General features: G+C 41.8%; 7 protein-coding genes across 7 annotated transcripts; 3 read left to right on the top strand and 4 right to left on the bottom strand.

Moving 5' to 3' along the window:
- Nucleotides 1–147: 147 nt before the first annotated feature.
- On the top strand, nt 148–1,734 carry CLUP02_02711 (fatty acid desaturase; the record flags this gene model as incomplete). The annotated part of the gene is made up of 3 exons (XM_049281741.1): nt 148–316; nt 459–1,318; nt 1,405–1,734. The coding sequence occupies 3 exons, from the start codon at nt 148–150 to the stop codon at nt 1,732–1,734; spliced, it is 1,359 nt and encodes a 452-aa protein (XP_049138884.1).
- Nucleotides 1,735–2,445: 711 nt separating this feature from the next.
- On the bottom strand, nt 2,446–3,279 carry CLUP02_02710 (uncharacterized protein; the record flags this gene model as incomplete). The annotated part of the gene is made up of 1 exon (XM_049281740.1): nt 2,446–3,279. One exon carries the CDS (start codon nt 3,277–3,279, stop codon nt 2,446–2,448), a length of 834 nt encoding a protein of 277 aa, XP_049138883.1.
- Nucleotides 3,280–3,581: 302 nt separating this feature from the next.
- Nucleotides 3,582–4,488, top strand: CLUP02_02709 (uncharacterized protein; the record flags this gene model as incomplete). The annotated part of the gene is made up of 6 exons (XM_049281739.1): nt 3,582–3,646; nt 3,700–3,798; nt 3,860–3,980; nt 4,165–4,245; nt 4,323–4,440; nt 4,475–4,488. The coding sequence occupies 6 exons, from the start codon at nt 3,582–3,584 to the stop codon at nt 4,486–4,488; spliced, it is 498 nt and encodes a 165-aa protein (XP_049138882.1).
- Nucleotides 4,489–4,735: 247 nt separating this feature from the next.
- CLUP02_02708 (uncharacterized protein) lies at nt 4,736–5,224 on the top strand (the record flags this gene model as incomplete). Its single annotated transcript, XM_049281738.1, has 3 exons — nt 4,736–4,885; nt 4,956–5,005; nt 5,065–5,224. 3 exons carry the CDS (start codon nt 4,736–4,738, stop codon nt 5,222–5,224), a joined length of 360 nt encoding a protein of 119 aa, XP_049138881.1.
- A 225-nt stretch (nt 5,225–5,449) lies between these two features.
- On the bottom strand, nt 5,450–5,689 carry CLUP02_02707 (uncharacterized protein; the record flags this gene model as incomplete). Its single annotated transcript, XM_049281737.1, has 1 exon — nt 5,450–5,689. The coding sequence occupies one exon, from the start codon at nt 5,687–5,689 to the stop codon at nt 5,450–5,452; it is 240 nt and encodes a 79-aa protein (XP_049138880.1).
- Nucleotides 5,690–5,761: 72 nt separating this feature from the next.
- CLUP02_02706 (uncharacterized protein) lies at nt 5,762–6,391 on the bottom strand (the record flags this gene model as incomplete). The annotated part of the gene is made up of 2 exons (XM_049281736.1): nt 5,762–6,133; nt 6,188–6,391. 2 exons carry the CDS (start codon nt 6,389–6,391, stop codon nt 5,762–5,764), a joined length of 576 nt encoding a protein of 191 aa, XP_049138879.1.
- Nucleotides 6,392–10,838: 4,447 nt separating this feature from the next.
- Nucleotides 10,839–11,078, bottom strand: CLUP02_02705 (uncharacterized protein; the record flags this gene model as incomplete). Its single annotated transcript, XM_049281735.1, has 1 exon — nt 10,839–11,078. A coding segment is annotated over one exon (240 nt), but the record flags the coding sequence as incomplete, so codon positions are not given.
- Between the last annotated feature and the right edge of the window lie 8,387 nt (nt 11,079–19,465).

The following is a 19,465-nucleotide window of genomic DNA, read 5'->3' as shown; positions in this document are numbered from 1 at the left end:
TTGACCGACAGTCTCTCCTCTTTCTCTTTTCCGTTTCCGCTTCTCTCAATTGCACTTACTCCTTCTCATCGCGCGTGCGGGGTCTTGGCATCGAGGTTTTTTGAGATTTGGGATTCGAGATTTTTTTCCTTCCAGAACCCACATGCAATGAGTAATCTCATCGTCGCCCCAGACCTTACGGTTCACGATACTATCGTTCTGCAGAACCTTATCGACGACATTGAACGCTACAACGATAAGCATCTCGCTCCCACCGACGGCGACGAGGGGTATGCCAGTCAGGAATCCTTGGGTGAGAAGTCAAAGGATGATGAACGTGAGCTAGCCTTTTCTTTTCCTTTTCTGCCCTCCCAGGTTTCACTTTTATTCTCACTTTCACTTTCACTCTCACCCTCATTCTCACTCACCTGCATGTTCCCACTCACTATATGAGCATCTCAATTGACCCGGAAATCTAGCCTGCCGCGGAGTTTCAAATCAGAGAGACGCCAAGGACATCCGCAAGCTGAAAGGTCTCAACGACGCAACAAGTCAAGACTTTGAGCCATCCGTCTTCTCATCATTCGACCTGCGCGATCTCCCCCACAAGCTCCCAGCCGTCATCTATCAAAATGTCGTCGTCCCCTACGTCGCCTGGGGGCGCAAAATCGTCCGCCACGAGACCGACGTCATCATGCTCACACACCTAATCCTCTACTTCACCCTCTCAGTACCGAGCGCCATCATGCTCTTCCGCAACTTCAACTACATCCACGGCGTCGCTCACATGCTCATGCAGTTCTGGTTCACCGGCACCTACACCCTCATGATGCACCAGCACATCCACATGAACGGCATCCTCTCAAAGAACTGGGCCGTCCTGCGCTTCTTCGACGCCGCGTTCCCCTACATCACCGACCCCCTCATGGGCCATACCTGGAACACGTACTTTTACCACCACGTGAAGCACCACCACGTCGAGGGCAACGGGCCCCACGATCTGTCGTCCACCATCCGCTACCAGCGTGACGATATCTTCCACTTCCTGCACTACGTCGGACGCTTCATCTTCCTGGTCTGGTTTGACTTGCCGCGGTACTTCTTCCGCAAGGGCCAGACCAAGAACGGCCTCAAGACGGGATTCTGGGAGCTCGGCAACTACGCCTTCCTGTACACCCTGTACTGCCTCCACAGCAAGGCAACGACCTTCGTCTTCCTCGGGCCCCTCGCGCTCATGAGATTGGGTTTGATGGTCGGCAACTGGGGCCAACACGCCTTTGTCGATGCCGACGAGCCGGATTCGGACTTCCGCTCCAGCATCACCCTGATTGATGTGCCGGTAAGCATTCGCCAAGGGGACCTCCCCTCCACAGACCCCACATTGCCAAGGATGAAGATCATTTTGACCGCTGACCACCTCATCAGAGCAACCGATACTGCTACAACGACGGCTACCACACGTCGCACCATCTCAACCCCCGCCGTCACTGGCGTGACCACCCCACGTCCTTTTTGCAGCAGAAGAAGACGTATATTCGCGAAAAGGCGCTCGTGTTCCACAATATCGACTATCTCATGGTGACGGTCAAGCTGCTTCAGAAGGACTACCTGCACCTAGCAAAGTGCCTAGTGCCGGTTGGTGAGCAGATTGGCATGACGATTGAGGAGCGGGCGACGATGCTGCGGAGACATACGAGGAAGTTTGAGGAGGATGAGATTCGCGAAAAGTTCCGGGACTATTTCAAGACGAAATAAGAGGTCTGCTCCTTGTTGTCGTCATGGCACCGGCATTTCCGACACGTGGGAGAAGTCGAAGGCCTCTAGAGGAGGAGCGTAATTCTTCCCGGTGTGGCTCTTACATGAGCATGTCAGCATTACTTCCATTTCGTTGCATACATGGCGCAAGCGAATTCTGAATAAAGCAAGAGAAAAAACTGGGATCATTAGACGATAGACAAAAACAGGCCTTGAGGGGCCGAGAATAGATTTAAGAGACACCTCAGCTCTGCTGAGGCTTTTGAGCCATCCATGCATACGCCATAACTCGATATATTGTAGCATCGCCGAGATCGTTTCGACGATACCCAGTTTGTGTGGGCTACCACGGTTCAGCCAGTTCCTTGATGGGAACGAATGATCGATGATATGATGCATTAGACAAGAAAATACCTTCTCAGGATCCTCAGAGCAAGACATCGGCAATTTCCCACAGCGGCAAAAGAAATGCTCTTAATTTCCCTAGAGACAGCTGTCTCGGGCGAGGCTCAACGGTCAATCTTTAACGATGCGGGTGGTCCCGTGCGCATTCCCACTGGACCCTGCTGAGATTGGTGACATGCGGGGATAAGGTGAAGTAGAATAAGGTAAGGTGGTGGTATTTGACATTATTGTCGTAAGACATGGGGGGGTATTACATGGTATCTCGTGTGGTATATGAACAGCATTTCCTGGCCCTTTTCATCAACGTTAGCATGAACCTATCATGAGGCACGTCCATACTAGTGAGCCAGCCATCAACAATGTCAACATGCCCCTGCTCGGGGCCCCGTTCTGTGTCGGCGATGGCGCCGCAAGGCTGGTACTATCCCCGGGACTCGACACCTTCTCCCCCGTGGACGCGACGACAACCTCCCCTGTGGGATACTGCACGTTATACACTGGCGCATCTTTCAGCTCCACCGGCATTCCGAGCGAGTGCTTGCACGTGGGCTGATTCGCCGCAGGCCAATCCAGCTCGCACTCCTCGTCGTATCCCCATGCGCAGACCGAATCCAGTGTATTGTACAGCCCAAAGTTCTTAGCCACCCAGCTGTCCGGCTGGTCGAGGCAGCTGGCGAGGAAGTTCATGCTGTTGGACGCGCTGAGCGGCAGCTTCTTGTTTTTGGTCTTGAGGAGCTCCTTGCAGTCGTCCGCCGGCAGCTCCTTGTATGTCATGGCCAGCGGCCCGCCTGCGACAGGCGCCTTCTTGGCGGATTTACCCGTGTACAGGTAGTTCCAGGCATCGTAGCTGACGTCGTAGGCGCCCTGGGACTGGTCAATTCGGAGGAGTTTCACGGTGCGCTTGCCGTCGGAGGAGCCGTCGTCGTAGGTGAGGGAGATGCAGAGGTTGGTGCAGTCTACGGAGCCGGGCCAGTAGGCGACGCGATCGGTATTGATCTTGCAGCCGAGGACGCCTACTGAGGAGGAGTAGCTATCGTGGGGCGTTGCCCAGACGGTGCCGACGGCGACGACATGGTTCGGCGAAGATATGATCAGCAAAAGGAATAGTTGCGACAGCGATGAAAGAGCGGTGCTACGCATTGTTAAAGAGAGTGGGTGGGGAGGGGTCCTAACGGACGCCCCTCTCCAAACTAACGAGTGACTTTGGTATGTAGTAATGTAGCAATAATGATTGTGGCCAGCCGCAAATGCGGCCGATATGCGACTCAAAGGAGTGAGGTCATCGATGATCTGCAGCTTGCGCCGATGGTGTTGTGGTGGTGTGGTGTGGGTTGCAAAGAAAAGAGAGAAGATGGGGGATTCGGATCGCGAACGTTGGGCGCGCGCAACCCCAAGACTCAGGTGCATCCATCCGATCCTTCCCCCGGGATTCCAGGCACGAGATGCCCATCTCATCTCGCTTAATTGGCGCTTGCGATTCGCCAAAGCACCCGATCAGACCCGCCACGTGCCCGTGATCAGCTCAAAAAAAAAGGATGAAACCTTAAATAGGGGTCCAAGGGACGAATTTGCGCTGTTCGCGGTGTGGTTACGTCAGCATCTGCCAGTTGTCTTCCATCCCTTCGTCCACCTTCTCAATAAGTCAAGACCTCTCATGATGTCAAAGGAAATGGTATCAGGGGACTACTTAATCGAGCCTCAGACTAACTCAATTCTCAAGGGCTTTGGAGTATATTGCACCTCCTTATCTTGTAGACACTTCACTCATAACTCGGACGCATCAAGCTTTGAAGACGGCACCCTCATCCCGGAATGATTACAACCCAGGGAACAAGATACGCGTGCGTTCCGCGGATAATCTATCAGTTGCTGGATTAACTCATCGGAAAATATGTTAGAGTTTCTTAGAACCTTATATTACCGGCACCATGTTATCGCATTCGCGATAGAAAGTCCTCTATGACCTCAAGTCCGATCGCAGATATCATTGCTATTGGGTAGAAAAGCCAATCATGTGGTGTGAAGCCACCCGGCTTCGCATATGAAACCACGTCTGTCATCCAGGGAGTGACTGTAGTCTTTGCGACTTTATGCAATTCCCAACGTGTAAGGCACACAAAGGGAGTGGTCTTCGCTCTTTAATCGCCTACTAGTACCTAAGGTAACTTGAGGTGAACTGAAAGCTTTCCGGTCTCTCCGTCGACGGAATTCATGATTATGGACAACTCCGGCTTGGCCGTATGACCAGAACCAGTTGTATATGTGCCAATATTGAGACCGACGTTTTGATTGTTTCAAGTGGTCCCGAATTAATTAACGACAGCATCCCACATAGAGGCCGTCAAGTAACTGGAGCACCTGCAGGGTAACTGACTCAATATCTCTAACAATCTATCAAAGAGAGTTCTTCTCGAATCTTGATAACAGAATGCGGATCTCTTAGTATACTCGTTATTTATAGCCCTGCAGGAATCCAATGAATACCTATAAATGGCGAAACTCCAGTTCTTCTCGACCACCTCCACCAGCTATGCACACACGCCATCCATCGACTGATCTCGACTTTCCTCCATAACGTTCCTACACACACGTCAAAATGCGTTTCTTCGTTCTCGTCGCGCTCGCTACCACTGCCCTTGCAGTCGCTCTGCCCGAGCCCCAGAAGTGCAACCCAAGCATCAACTGCTGCACTTACACCGAGACAGCATGCAACAACCGTGGCGACGCCTGCACAGCGACCTGCAATGTATGTCCATCGCAGGAAGAACTATCCCCTGTTCCCAGGAACTTCTGACTAACCTGTGCGCACTCTATAGGGCCAAAAGCGCAGTGGTTCCTGCAATGACTTGGGCAGCGGCTCCCTCTCGTGCGATGCTGCTTAGGATGTTGAAAATGTGGAAGAATATCATGACGGGGGGATTACAGCACGATTGCATGGCGATACAGGAGCGTTCAGCATTTGAAAGCGTTGAAATTTGATACCACCTCATCAAGTGACAGAGCATGTGGCAACAATGGAGCTTCAGGAGACAAGACACAGAGCCTCAAAGGTGGTCGCCGCAAGCTGGTAAATAGCATGCGATGATGACTAGCCATTGTCTATGGACTCAAAAGTGCTCATTCAATGAAGATTTGTTTTGAAGATGAGAATCTTGAGTAACTTGAATCCATTTACAGTCGTAAATATCAGATTTTGAGGTTCCTGTTGACTGGCTGATCGTTTGTGTGTCAAGCTCAACTGTCAAGGCCGAAGCGCATCGAGCCTACGTATAAGTTATATTTCTAGTCGTCAACAGCACTGAGTCAACGATCATCTACCTTGGACAAGATACTTGCCGAAGAACTCATTGAGCTTAGGGCCGGCAACCTCCACATTGTCATACAAGTCGGCATGGGTAAGTCCATCAACAACGAGCGGCTCCTTCGGCTCCTTGGCCTTGGCAACAGTATCCCCGCTATACCACTTCGAAGCAGCTTTGGTGCCAGTAATTGCCAAGAACGGCCTTGGACTGATCAGCTGATTCCAGGCAAAGGCGTCAAAATTGCCCATGATGTCCCAGCTTCGCGGCAAGCAAAGGTTGGGGACTCGAGGGTGAGTCGCTGTGGCCCTGCTAGTGCAGTATTAGTACGAAGCCAGGTCGCGGAAAGACTCGGGCATTTCGGTAGGGGCGGTGGCCGGGTCGAACTCATCGGGTAAAATGTGGATAATGTCAACCTTCTCTCCCGTAACGTCGCTATTGCGGTCTCTCGCAGCGGCCTCGAGCTGGGTGCGGAGGATATCAAGGTTGGACCCGTCCTTGTCGAGACCGCGGCGCGCCATTGTGCCCGAGCAAACGCCGGCAGAGATTGCGACAGCCTTGGTCTGGAGATCGGTTTGTGCTGCGAAGGAGAAGTAACCGCCTGGTGCGCAGATTCCTAGAACGCCGATTTTCTCAGAGTCGTTTTCATCGCGGCTAAAGAGGTACGTGACCGCCGACTTGATATCCTCAACCCTCTGACCGGGGTCTTCGAGCTAGCGGGGCTCTCCTTCGGATTCTCCTTGGTAGACCGCGTCAAAGGCGAGGCTATAGAAGCCGGCCTGAGAAAGGACACGAGCGTAGTGGGTAGGGGAGTGTTCTTTGACTGAGGTCCAAGGGTGGGCAATGACGACAGCTGCTCCAGAAAGAGCGGGAGAATCGATAACAGGAGTGTAGAAGTGGCCTGCAAGCTTGTAGCTGCGAGAAGTGAATGTATCCCTGGCCGGGGTGGACATTGTCGCAGAAGATGTTTTCCTATAATTAGGAGTGAGATGCTTTGCTTGAGATTTGAATGTGTGTAAAGATGAGGGTGAAGAAGGCAACGAAAGACGGTTGCTTGGGTGAGAATCAGATGCGATAAGTAGTCTTCCGTCTCCTGGCTTCATCACACTGGTGGGTAGACAAATAAGGTCATCACAAGGAAGATTCAACGAGGAAAGCTTCCTCGCCTAGTACACCAAACCCGGCCTGATCCACGGATGCATCATGCACCTGAACGAAGCAGCCATGAGTTTGGCGTACTTCCGGAGGTTAAGGCAAGTCAGATCAGCGTCCAAAGCCCTCTATCCGTTTAGGTCCGAAAACATTGCTGACGGTCGTTCTCGTTGGTCACGACCTTTTGTCCCAAGGCGGAGTCATTGATACCGAAACCGAAGCTAATTTGCGTGTCACCGATGGTAACTAAATGCAGATTTCTAGCATTTAAAGACCGTCGGCTTCTTCCACGCGGGTAAGAATGCAGATGAGTACTCTGCGATGTTGTCGAATTTGGTCCTCAAGCCACGCATCACACGTTTCCGTGTCCACTAGGCATCTAGGATAACCATGGAATAAGGAGGAGATAGTTGTAGTCGGGCAAAGGCAAGGTTCGGACTTAAGCATTGTGATCAAAAGCCATAAGCAGAGTGCAGTCCGTGGGATTGGCTCAAAGTATGAGGGCCTCGAGGTCTAGAGTATTCGAAACTTGCCTTAGTAGAAAGGTGTAAGGCGACTGGTCCATTTTTTGACTCAAAAGTCATAAGCAAGGTGCATCGGACTACACGGCTGAAACATAAGCAGAGTGCATACACATCCGGGAACTAACCGTATTTAGATGGCCGCCCTCCCTGTCGCTGACTGGAATTAAAGCTTCAGAACTTCATCTGTCTACTTATATCGCGGCCCTTTTTCGTGAAATGGAGGCAATTTCCTTGCTTAGATTCCTTGACATCTGGGCTCTTGTTAGTATACACGTAGGCAGGTCAGACCTTTTGGTCGCGACTAGGTTAATAGGTCAGTATAGGTCTATTGCGCGTGTATAGGAGGGGAAGATCGTGGGCAGAGCCCGCGGTCCCTTAGTGGGTATAGGTAGGTAGAAGGGTCCGTTTACACGGGCCTAGACTGCCTACTTACTACCCCTACTTAACTACCTAATAGGGCCCCTTTTCTACCTCGTAATTTAATATTAGTAATCTTCTATTTTTATAGTAGAAAAGGCTAGAATAGGGGCTAGGTCCCCCGCTAATAAGAACTAATAATAAAATCTATAGTTAATCCCCTATTTAGAAGTACTTAAAGCTATATATTAAAATTTTAATATAGCTTTTATTATTATTATTTATATAGAAATTTTAGTATCCCCTCTTTTTAATTACTTCCTAATCTTTTAATATATATAATTTATATACTTAAACTCCTCGGAAATTATTAAATTTAGCGTAGTTAAAAAAGAGCTTTTTATTAGTTTAACTATGCCCTAAATACGTGCGTTTCTTTTTAAGCCGAAGCCCGAGAGGTATATACGTTTACTAAACGACTTATTACTTATAGTATACTACTATTTTAATTACGTATTACCTATCCTTTTATCTTAACTATAATAATTCCTTCGCTAACGAATCGTTCGAGGGACTTATTCGGTATGCTCTTTATAAACCTGTTAATTAGGTTATTGTTATTATTAATTTAACGGATCTTATAGAGCTCGCGGCGTTTATATAATTACCTAAGTACTATAATATTTATTATAAGGCGCTTTTTTTTTATAATACCTAGTTTAACGAGGTATTTATATAGTAAGTATAAATCTATATAAATTATAATAAGGATTTTTAAAACGTTAAGTTATTTAGTAATAAGGTCTAGGGTAGTTAAGATAGTATAAGCGACGTTAACGCTTATAACTATTCCGTAGACCTTTAATATTAATACGCTCCGGGTAATCCTTTTACTCTTCGTAAAGCTATAGTAAATAATATTATTATTAATCGTAAAGCTCTCGTTAGTTTATTTTTTATTTATAAGGATAATAATATAACCTAGTTATAAGGTATAATTAGCGTTATTCGTAAATAACCTATTTATAAAAACGAAGAGTTTAGCTATAGTTAGATCTAATAGTACGAATATAAGCCCTCGGTCTAAGTAATTTATTTATTATTTAATACGATAGTTTAGTATAGTATAGTTAATAAATAATAAATTTATTTAGTATTAAGTAATAAACGACGTATTAAAAGCTATTTTTAGTTAATAAATTAATACGATATAAGTACTTTAAGCTCGTTACTTAACGAATTATTATTTAGTATCTAATACTAAGGGGTTAACTTACTTAAGCTTCTTCCCTTAGTTCTTTTATTTAAGTACTATATTAATACTTTTTAATAAAATAATCCCGCTATTAAAAATAAGCAGCTCGTTAACCGATAGTTATTACTTTAGTTTAGTTAGTAACTTAGCGCACTTAAGCTTAGTTTCTTTTTTTTAGCTAAAAATCTTATTTAATAATTTAATAATATTATCGGTTTATATATTAATAATACTAAATAATCCGCTTTTTCTTATTAAGATTAGTAAGTATAGATCGAACGTAAATATTATTATTTAGAGTATTTTTAAATAATACTTATTATATATTACTTATTAATAAGTATTAGATTTTATGAGACTATATAGTAGTTATATAATATATAAAATAGTACCCTTAGGGTATAGATAATAGATCCGAGCTAGTAATTAAATAAAAACCTTATAATAAAGAGGTTAGCTCGATTATATATATATTTAAATAATATTTTATAACTAAACGACGTAGCCTTTCCGGATTAGGGTCGGGGCTAGGGTAAGGATTAAATATTAATTAGTTTTTTAAATTATTAATAACTACGTAAAGATCTCTTTTTTTCTCTCGTTATTATACCCTTATATAACTAAATAAGACTTTTTAATAAAGTTAAGTCCTAGGTTCTTAATCTCGTTAACGAATCGAGACTTAAATATTTTTATATCCCTATGTTTAGGGCTAAGTTAGATAAATTTAATTACCCCTCTCTTTACTAGTCCTAAAAGCTCTTTATTAATAGATTTTATAAAAAGTGCTCTTAAAGTAGTAATAATACCCTTATTACGGAGCTTAGTAGCTAGCTTAAGATTTATTTCTTTTTTAAATATAAAATAGGTCGTAGTTATAAAAGTATTACTATAGCTATATTATATTAATATTCTTTTAGTCCTCTTATTTTATAATAAAGAGTCGTCGTTAATTATAATAACGATCTTATTAAGGACTTTTTTTATAATAGCGCTATTATTAGTTAGCTAGTTAACTACAGGGATTAGTAAGTGGTTAATATATTTTATAATTATAGCCGGCAGCTCGGGGTCGACCTCCTCTAAGTACTAGGGTTTAATTATAATAGCCCAGAAGCTTATTAGGCCGTGAGGTAATTCTATTACGTAAGTAGTACTATTTATTAAAATAAGCTTAAATAGGCCTTTTTATCCCTTACTTTCTTATTAGACTTTAATATTTAACTATAGTAGTAGATTAATAGTATAAGAGATATTTAGTCCGTTTTAAGTAGCTAGTACCTCGCTTACTTATTTATTAATATAAAGTCTACGGACTTCTCTTATTACTTTTTTAATTACTTTTATATATTAAGTAATATTTAGTAATAGTAGAGATTTATTAGAAATGCGCAGAAAAGTTTTAAAAATAAGGAGTATAAGAACGAGGCTATTTAGGCTAACTATATCGTTAATTACCTTAATTATAGCCTAAAGTATAGCCTTTGCGCTTATCGATAGGTACTTATTTTAAATAATATCGTATGCCTTTTTAAGTACTACGTAGTATTTCTTAACCTTACCGATACTATTATAAGCTTCGACGGGTACTTCTTTAACTTTAATAAATATAAATTTAGTAAAAGATTTAAACTCTACGGCGCTAAAGTTCTTATTAATATCTATAATAATCTAGTCCGGCGGACCGAGATAGACGTTAATTTAATATAACTAAAGAGCCTCTTATATATATTTTATAGTTATACCCGTAAGGAACCTTATTATTTAAAAAGACATAGTAATATTAACGACGTAAAGTACTAGTTAGTTAGTGCCCTTATAATTTATTAAGTATATTACGTTAATTATAACTTTATAATTAAAATTATAATTATTTCGTAGGGTGAATTTAAATTAGCTAGGGGTAGTAGCGTTAAGTTAGTATTATTAGTAGATCTTTATAAGCTTCTTAAGGGCTACGATCTTTATATTATTATTAAATTACTAAAGTAGTTTTAAGAGACGAGGAACTAAAAGGTAGCTAAAGCGCCGATATAAGCGGCGCAATTCGCCCTTTATTAAGTAGTTAATAATAGCTTTTTTATTATCGAAGAGTAGAAGCTAAGGGTGTCCCTATTTACGAATGATAAGTATTATAATATCTCTTTTAATTAGTAAGTTATTAATATTATTAAAGTATACTCTTAGTTTATTTATATCCCTTAGGTAGTATAAGAAAGGAGTATTAATTAGTAAGACGTAAAAAGTAATATTACTAAATAGGGTATTAACGACCGTAGATCTTAATAACCTTATAGGTTTATTATTACTAAATCGAATACTTACCTTACCGGCTCTAGAGGTATTAAGAGTAACTTTAAGTCGTTATTATTATAATATAAGGAGTTAAGGATAGCCCGTAATTAAAAATTCCGTAGCGTTAGTATTAAGTATAATACTTTAAAAATCCTTTAATAAGTACCTCTTATTTAATAAAAAGGAGGTCGCTAGTTCTATAAGCTTAGTTAACTCGTTAATAGAAGTAGTATTAATAAGGCTATGCTCTATTACCTAGGTAACGAGGATATTTATAAGGGTTCTATTATTAGCGGTAGTCGTAAGGTATGTTATTAAGATCTAGACTTCGTTTTCGTAGTTATCCTTATAGTTAAAGTCGAGGTTATTAAAGTATTAGATTATAATATTATTATTATTATCGTTAATAGGGGCGGTTCCCTTATAAAAAGCGAGGAACTATAAGTATAAGCTTAGTATAGATCTCTTATTTCTTTTTTTATTATTTTTATACTTCCTATATACCTAACGTCGCTCTTTTTCTAAGTACTTAGTTAACTAATAGCCGGTTTTATAATAAACGAAATACTTTTTATTAATAGTGCCGTAGCTACGTTAATTCCCTTTATTAAATCGGGTCCCTTTATTAGAGCTACTATAAGTACAGTCGGTTTAGTAAGTAGCGGGGACCTCTTTATTATAAGTACTATTTTAGAAATATTACTATTACTTACTATAGTTACGCTCTCTTTTTATAGTATTAATTAAAGTGCTAAGCTAGTAGTAAATATTAGTAAATATAAGTACCGGGTTAAGTATAGTAAGTTTATATTTTAGTATACTACTTACGTAAGAGAGGAGTTAGTTACTTATATTAAAAATAGATCCTTAAGTAGCTAGCGCTTCGTAAAGGATTATAATACGGTTAATTAGTACTTATAGAATTTATTAGTTCGACTTACTTAGGTTTTTGCGAATTATAAAGTACTAATAGAGGTTATAGAGCTTAGTAAGGTAGTTTTAATAGCTTATAAGCGGCTCGAAGTATTCCTAAGTCCTCTAGTATATTATATCAAAACTAAGCGGGTTAGAAGTATTATTAAGTTAGTTAAAATAGAAGGTTAATACCCTTCCCTTAAGTATATTTAGGAAAGTACTAGAATAGTATCGTTTATTAATTCCTACTTATTAATATAGTACTTTAAAAATCCGAAGCTTTTTATTAAAAATATCGTACTTCTCGCTATTATACTTATTCTTATTATCGTAGAGCTTAGTAAGGTTAATTAATTAGTAGGTATTAAGTATAATATCGTTTTTAGTTTTTATATTAAAGTATAGTATTTAACGGGGTAGATCTTGCTATTAGGTAATAAAAACTTTATTCTCTAGTTCTTTTTCCTCTTCTTTTTAAAGAGGCGGTAGGTCGGTTAGTTAATAGCGAGGTTAAGGTTAGAATCTTAATTACTAAGATTAAATAAGTTAGGGTTATATAGATTCCTTTACTATTTCTCTAGCTTATTAAATAAGATTATTAGTATTTACTAACTATAAGAGTAGTAAGTAAAGGAAGTAAGGATCGTAATATAATATATTAAAGTATTTAGTACGGTTATAATAAGCTACGATCTCTTTAAAAGTCTAAGTAGGGAAGTATTAAGTATTAAGGGCGCTAGCGATCTTTTTTACTATTTAATTACGATTTTTAATTATTAGATTAATATTATTATTTATAAAGAAGTCTCTTAATTTCTTAAGAATTATACTTTTTATTTTTAAGAAGTCCCCTACTTCTTAGCTTTAGAAGTCGGTTTTAAAGTCCTTTTATAGCTCCTCGCCCGTTAGGCCGTCTTAATAGTAATATTTTATTATATAGAGGATAAAAGTATTTAGCTTTTTATCGTTTATAAGGGCGGGTATAATATTAAATAAGCCCTATTAAGTTAGGTTAACGTAGTCTTACTAATAAATTAGAATTAAATATAATTTTATAATTTAAGAGTATAAGTAGGCCGGAGGTAATATTAACTAATTATTAGACCTTTTTTATTTACTATTAGGGCCGGCGGTTATTATAGTATATTTATAAAGTAAGTTATATAGTAAAAGATTATTATAAGATATAATCGTCGTATTATAATTATAATATAACGTTAGCTAAGTTAAAAAGAGTAATAGGTTAGTTATAGCGATCGTTTTAATAGCGGTGAGCGGGCTATTATTATTAATTAAAAAATTCTATTCTTTTAACGAGGTATATAAATAGAAAGTTATTAAGGTTAGTAAAAGGTTATAAAAAGGGAAAAAAGGCCTTTTATAACCATACTTTTAGTAATAAATAGAGGATTCTATTAGTTACTAATTAGCAATTCTTTTTAATACTTCTTATACCTTCTTTTACTAATTTAGTTTTAGAGCTTTTATTAAGTTAAAAAGAGGTAGATTTATTAATAATATAAAATAGATCCTTATTACTACTATTATTAAAATCTTTTCCTTTCCTTAGTATCTCGGAATACTTCGTTATTAATAAGAGATTTATTATTAACGTATTTATAATTCTAAAGGTCTTATTATTACTAAGTACTAATACGCTAGCGATTATTAAATTAATCTCTTAGTAATTAATCTCCTCTTACTTATTACTAATTTAGAATAGCGCTTAGTTATAATATATTTAAAATAAATTCCTTTGCGAGTAGTTTAATTAAAGGGAAGTTAGTAATAGTAATAAGGCTAGTAAAGATAATATTAATAATAGAGGCGAGGTTAATAATAATAATAAAGTAGTTAATCCTTTTATAATAGTAGTCTTAGTAAAAGAGATTATATATAATAAAGCGCGCTTTTAACGGCCCGTAACTAATTAATTAGTTATTAATTAGTAATAATAACAGAGAGCTAAGGTAATATAAACTGGGCTACTTATTATTAGTTAAATAGACAGAACTAAGTTAATAAGTCGGAATAGCTAGCGAAGTAGGTCGAGGCTATTTCTTTTATAATTATATCCTTACTAACCTATAGTAGAAATATATATATAATTTAACTACTAATTAGTGTTAGTATATACGTAGGTAAGTTAGACCTTTTAGTTACGACTAGGTTAATAGGTTAGTATAAGTCTATTGCGCGTGTATAGGAGGGGAAGATCGTGGGCAGAGCCCGCGGTCCCTCAGTGGGTATAGGTAGGTAGAAGGGTCCGTCTGCACGGGCCCAGACTGCCTACCTACCACCCCTACCTAACTACCTAATAGGGCCCCTTTTCTGCCTCGTAATCCAACAGCTCTTGATTCCCGGATGCTCAATTCTGTAAGAAACACCCAGACAAGTAAATTCTTTGTCATCGTCCAGGTCAGTGGAAGTGACATCGCAGCGCATGCCGGCATTATCTCTTTCCCGTGGGTAACATAGACAATTACAAAGCTAATTCCAAGGTCTCTTCGTATTCAACCACATGGATACGATCACAAACCACATGCAGCTATCATTCGATAGGTAAATTGAGGTTTTCCTGCGCCCGTGTCGTCAAGCCTCGTGTGGCTTTATATGCTGGACTGCCTTCTCTCAGGATGCCTAAATGGAGCTCCACAAATCGAGGCTATTTCGGCTTTCTATCAATTGAAAAAATGCTTCGCCTTCAGTTGATTAGCGCCAAAGAACCGCCGGTCGCTTGATACTCATACTGTGAGTTCACCATAGCGGCAACGGACTTCGGGTGGACCCAAATGCCTGTCCATGACCAAGATCTGAAATTATACATACTTATTGGACTTTCTCCGGCGCTTTTGCGTTATAAAACCTAAGGCCACGGTGAAAGCTCAGGATTCCATCACAAAAACTAAAGTAGATAAGTACTTACCTTGTCGTGTATAGAAATGCCAACCACTAAAACGTCCGTAACCAAATGCACCTTCAAGTTATTAGAGAATAACCCGAGACAATTCAAAATTAATGATAATTTCCCTGCATTCCAAGCGCGAGAGCATGGACCCTGATCTAACTGTCTTTCTCACACCGGCCGAGGTGTGTAACTTCCACAGGATAGCAACGCCATAATAAGAGCGATAGTTGGTCTTTTAGGAAAGAAAGTTCAATTTGAGCCTTCAGCCGGACGGATGTTTCTTACCACCCAAATTACTTGGCTGAGAACTGATGCCTGATCTCAATTTCTTAAATCCTCCTTCGACTTCACGCAACACGTCATATCAGTCACTTGGCCGCCATAACCCATTCGATTGACCACATGCTTACGGTTCTGGATACTCTATTACCCCTTGTGGTACGATGGCAACAGCATGGGGAAATGCTTGGGCTAATATTTTGTCATGGTTTATTCTGCTAGTATCTGGACTGGCTATAATGTTTCTAGGGCATAATAACAAACATGAACGCCCTCAAGTATTGACTTTGATCTTTCTTCAGCCAGGTGGACCGTTTTGAGCATCCTTCTAATGGTATGTGATTTTGCATGGAGGAGTTCCTCTCGAAATCGACACTTAGCTCTAAGCTAGGAGACCTGATTGAGAGGCCATCCCTGGTGTATGGATGCAGCTTCCTCCTTACCCATCGTACCGTACCTACCCTATCTTGACTTGCGTCGTAAGTTCTTTACGGTCAACAGTTGTACGAAGTCAATTCGACTAGAACCACATCCCTTATATCCTTCGGGTCACTTACAGCCCATGTTGCAGTTTTGTCAGGTACCGACGGACTACATAGCACAAAATGGGGCCAAGCGTGCAGGCTTTTCCAATGCGCACGGGTCTTCGGAGTACCTAGCCCAGAGGGAAGTAAGGGAAGTTCCAGGTTCTCCACTCCCCAGCTCTTCCGCGACGATCTTTTACCTGAGTCATTCGAACCTTTTTGGAGAAATGCAAACGATCCATCACGCTGCAGTCGCAAATGTTCCCGCAAGGGGTTTAATGGGTATATTTAGCCTTGGCGCACACTTTGGCGGATAGAGAAAATTGTGGGTTTTCAGATAGCTGCAAGCTGCAAGCGGAGCGAGCCAACATTTCAAATCGACGGGTTGGACGACGGATGAACCGTTGCTCGCACGCTTGAGCATCTTAGACTGAACACAGTCCTGAAGTTTAAAGTGTCTAGTGTATTCGTAGCCGCGGGAGCTAGGGTCAGGGCGCAAAACATGTCCGCACGTGGCGGATCATTTTGATCTTCAGTGTCAATGCACGTATGGCTAGCAGTTGTCAGGAGAATGCCTTTGTTATTGTTCCTGTCTATTGAAAAGTTGACATCTGCGGCACTAAACTTCTTCGGCAACATTTGCGAGACTCTCTGGCTCTTCGTTTGCGGCTCGGCCGTCTGATAAGGGTTCGGACATCTTAAATTAGCCCACAGGCTGTAGGACTACTTCCATAGAAAGTATCTATCAAATACGTAAGTCCTCAACAATTGCGGATACTAACTGTCTCGGCGCGAGGGATTTCATGCCCAAGCGAAGTTTTCAAGGAGTTCAAAGGAACTAGTAAGAAATTAGAGGTGACCCTATCGCTCCTGCTGGATGTGGGATCAAAAATTTCCATCTGTCGAGCAGGGAATAACTTGAATTTGCCCGAATTTCGGCTCCACATGTGTTGAGAAGCCGGCAATCTCATTCTCCCCGCAACAATATATTAACCACTTTACCTTACTCTATGGCGGTGAAAGATCCCAAACCGGGGTGGTTTCTTGCGACAATATTCCCACTGAACAAGCTTGCACGCAGAATGTGGAAGATCATGCACAACACATTTCTTCTTCCCGCCCCCTCAACGACAACACGTGTCATACCATTGCTCTTGGGCATGGCAGACACATGCTTAAGATGTCAAAGCATACGAGTCGCATCTGTATGTAAGACCATTTGCTGATTACTAGGAGTTCGGCCGAGGCTTTCGGACGTTTTCAACGTCCCGTCACGCACTAAGTTCTCAATTCGGACGGAGAAGGCTCCGCGAGCTGATTTTGACGTGCCTAGCGCTCTTTGGCCGCCTCGTGTCCGCGGCCGGCCGAGGAGCAAATATTGCCCTTTCGGGCCTATGGACACTGTGCCTCTCAGATCGTCAGCTGGTTTCTCTCGTTCCTCGCTTTCGGGAACTTCCATAACTTCAGTTGGCCAGTGAACATCTTCGAGAATGAAAGATATGTGTGCGTCCAGATGTGTGTGTGTATGCGTGTGTGTGATCAGACTCGCACTAAAGCAGCCCGCCGAGATGCTAGTGTAATCATGTATGATCCCCCCATTGCGAATATCGTTCGAGTGGATTCTGTTTTCGAGCTAAGATACTGGTGGAATATCCCGACCTATCCGCCCTCTCAACGGTTTTTGAATGTGTTGCTTGCCCGCTTCATAGATTGTATGCGCGGGTTCCACGGCTGCTTCTCAACTCGAAGAGACAAACTTCGATTCTTTCGCACATCTCTCGATCCGGAGCCCCACGCGTCTCGGGCCCATTACCGTGGTAGGATACCAAATCCGAAAGACTCGAACCTCGTGGATGGCTGGCTCCAGTGCCGGTGCAAGGATCCAGGTTGGCGATCTACATCAGCCGACCTTGTTCGGGATGGGTCCTTTTGGTGCTACTCCAACTGTCCAACAGAGATGGATGCGCACCAAATCTTGAACTTTCACCCCGCATTCCCCGATTAATACGAAAACTCACGCACTATTGGGAGCGTACAGCTTGGCTCTGCCGCCCGCGCCGTTTGTCGTGCATCAAACACCAGCTATCCAGGGCGCTTATGCTCTCGACGGGCAGCCACCATCGCGGCCAGACACACGACAGCTTCACACCCACAAGTCTAAGATCAGAGGAACATCGATGCCTGATTGGGACAGAGTTCCTGGTTCCTGGTGTCCGTCGACATTGTGTCTCACAATCACATGCGCATTCGAGAGCAAGATTCTCACGCCGTTCCGTTCGACCAGACCGCCTCCATTCAGTCTCTCTGCCCCACTTGCTCCCCTGCGCTTACTTGCCTTCGACGTTTGCGACTAAGCTTAAGAATCCCACCACTTTGTGCCGCCCGACATACCGAGGCGGGAGCGCGGGGCTTGATTGTGACTGTGCATATTCCCATGTGAATCTCGAGTCTTGTCCTACGTCAATAAGGCTGTTTCGTTTCGTTTGCTGTGCCGCAGCGGGATCACTGACATCCCCGATCAATGAGTATCTCGAACTGCCGTGGTCATTCGGCCGTCTGTTCCCGCGCAGAAGCGACCCGAATACGTCTCTACATCCCGGCAATAAGCCCCGCTACCCCATGGGGAACGTTGCATTCCCGGTTTGTTCACATCCAATATTTTTTATGCTAGGTTAGCTTGAGGAGTCTAAGTACCTTATTATCGAAGAAAGTTAATTCTTTCTAAGTTATAAATATAAGAATATAGTTTTAATAAAATAGTATAGTACCTACCTAGTACTTAAATTAAAATACTTTTTTAAGCTTATTATAAAAAAAAAATAACTATATTACTAACTACTTACTATTAAGGTTCGTAATACTATAGTTTTGACTATAATAGCTTTATTTATAATAAATAAAAAGTTTAATTATAAGTCCTTTAAAAGCCTCTCCTTAAGGGCTATAAAAGCCTCTAAGTATACTAAATTAAAATACTTATTAAAATATTAATAACTAAACTAACCCTATAATAGCGGCCTTAATAAAAAAACTAAGAAACAAACTAAAAAATAATACTAAAATCCTTATTAATATTAAGTACGATTTATAAAATATAGTAACGTAGCTATAAAGTATTAGTAATATATTTTACGCTAAGAAGACTATTATTAATACTAACGAGACGGATAGGGCCGTATTAATATAGCGCCTCGGCTTTCTCCTATAGCTCGAGAACCATGGCCTTAGATAGTATTAGAAGTCTATTAGAAAGCTTGTCGTATGATTATATTCGGTCCCTACTTCGCTGGCCACGGCTCTCTCTCGAGTGCTCTGGCACATCCACTGCTATCTCTGCGATAGTAAGACTCCCGGCGCCCACGTACGAGCGTAGGTTACTTACCTCTAGATAGTAGTACTAGCCTACTAATAAGCTGTCGAAACTGCGATTCTGGTAATCCCTTGACGAGGGAGAGGGTAGAATAGAGGAAAGGATGGGTAAGAAAAGGGTTAAGGTTGAATAGTGCGGAATTCGAGGGCAGGGTAGCGTCTACATGTACTGCGGCAATCCTCTAGTAATGCAAAACGATGGAGTTAAACAGTGTAGCTTGAGGAGTCGAGCACGAGTACGATACCCGCTCGACTAATGAGGCCCACGACTCAGTCGGCGGGGACTGAGCTACTCCTCCTCCCTTGCCCAAGCTACTGCTAAGCTCGCAAGTGCCCCCATTCGCAATTAGCTGGATGGCATGGGCCACACTCAGACTAAAAGAAAATGCCAGGGGTGCGCAATCCGATGGTGGGTGCGGCTTTGAAGTTCACCAGTCAATCCACACTAG

Source organism: Colletotrichum lupini, chromosome 2 (assembly GCF_023278565.1).
Source record: "Colletotrichum lupini chromosome 2, complete sequence".
Taxonomy (NCBI): Eukaryota; Fungi; Ascomycota; class Sordariomycetes; order Glomerellales; family Glomerellaceae; genus Colletotrichum; species Colletotrichum lupini.
The sequence above is the reverse complement of the archived record's forward strand: the minus strand, read 5'-3'. Positions and strand labels throughout refer to the sequence as shown.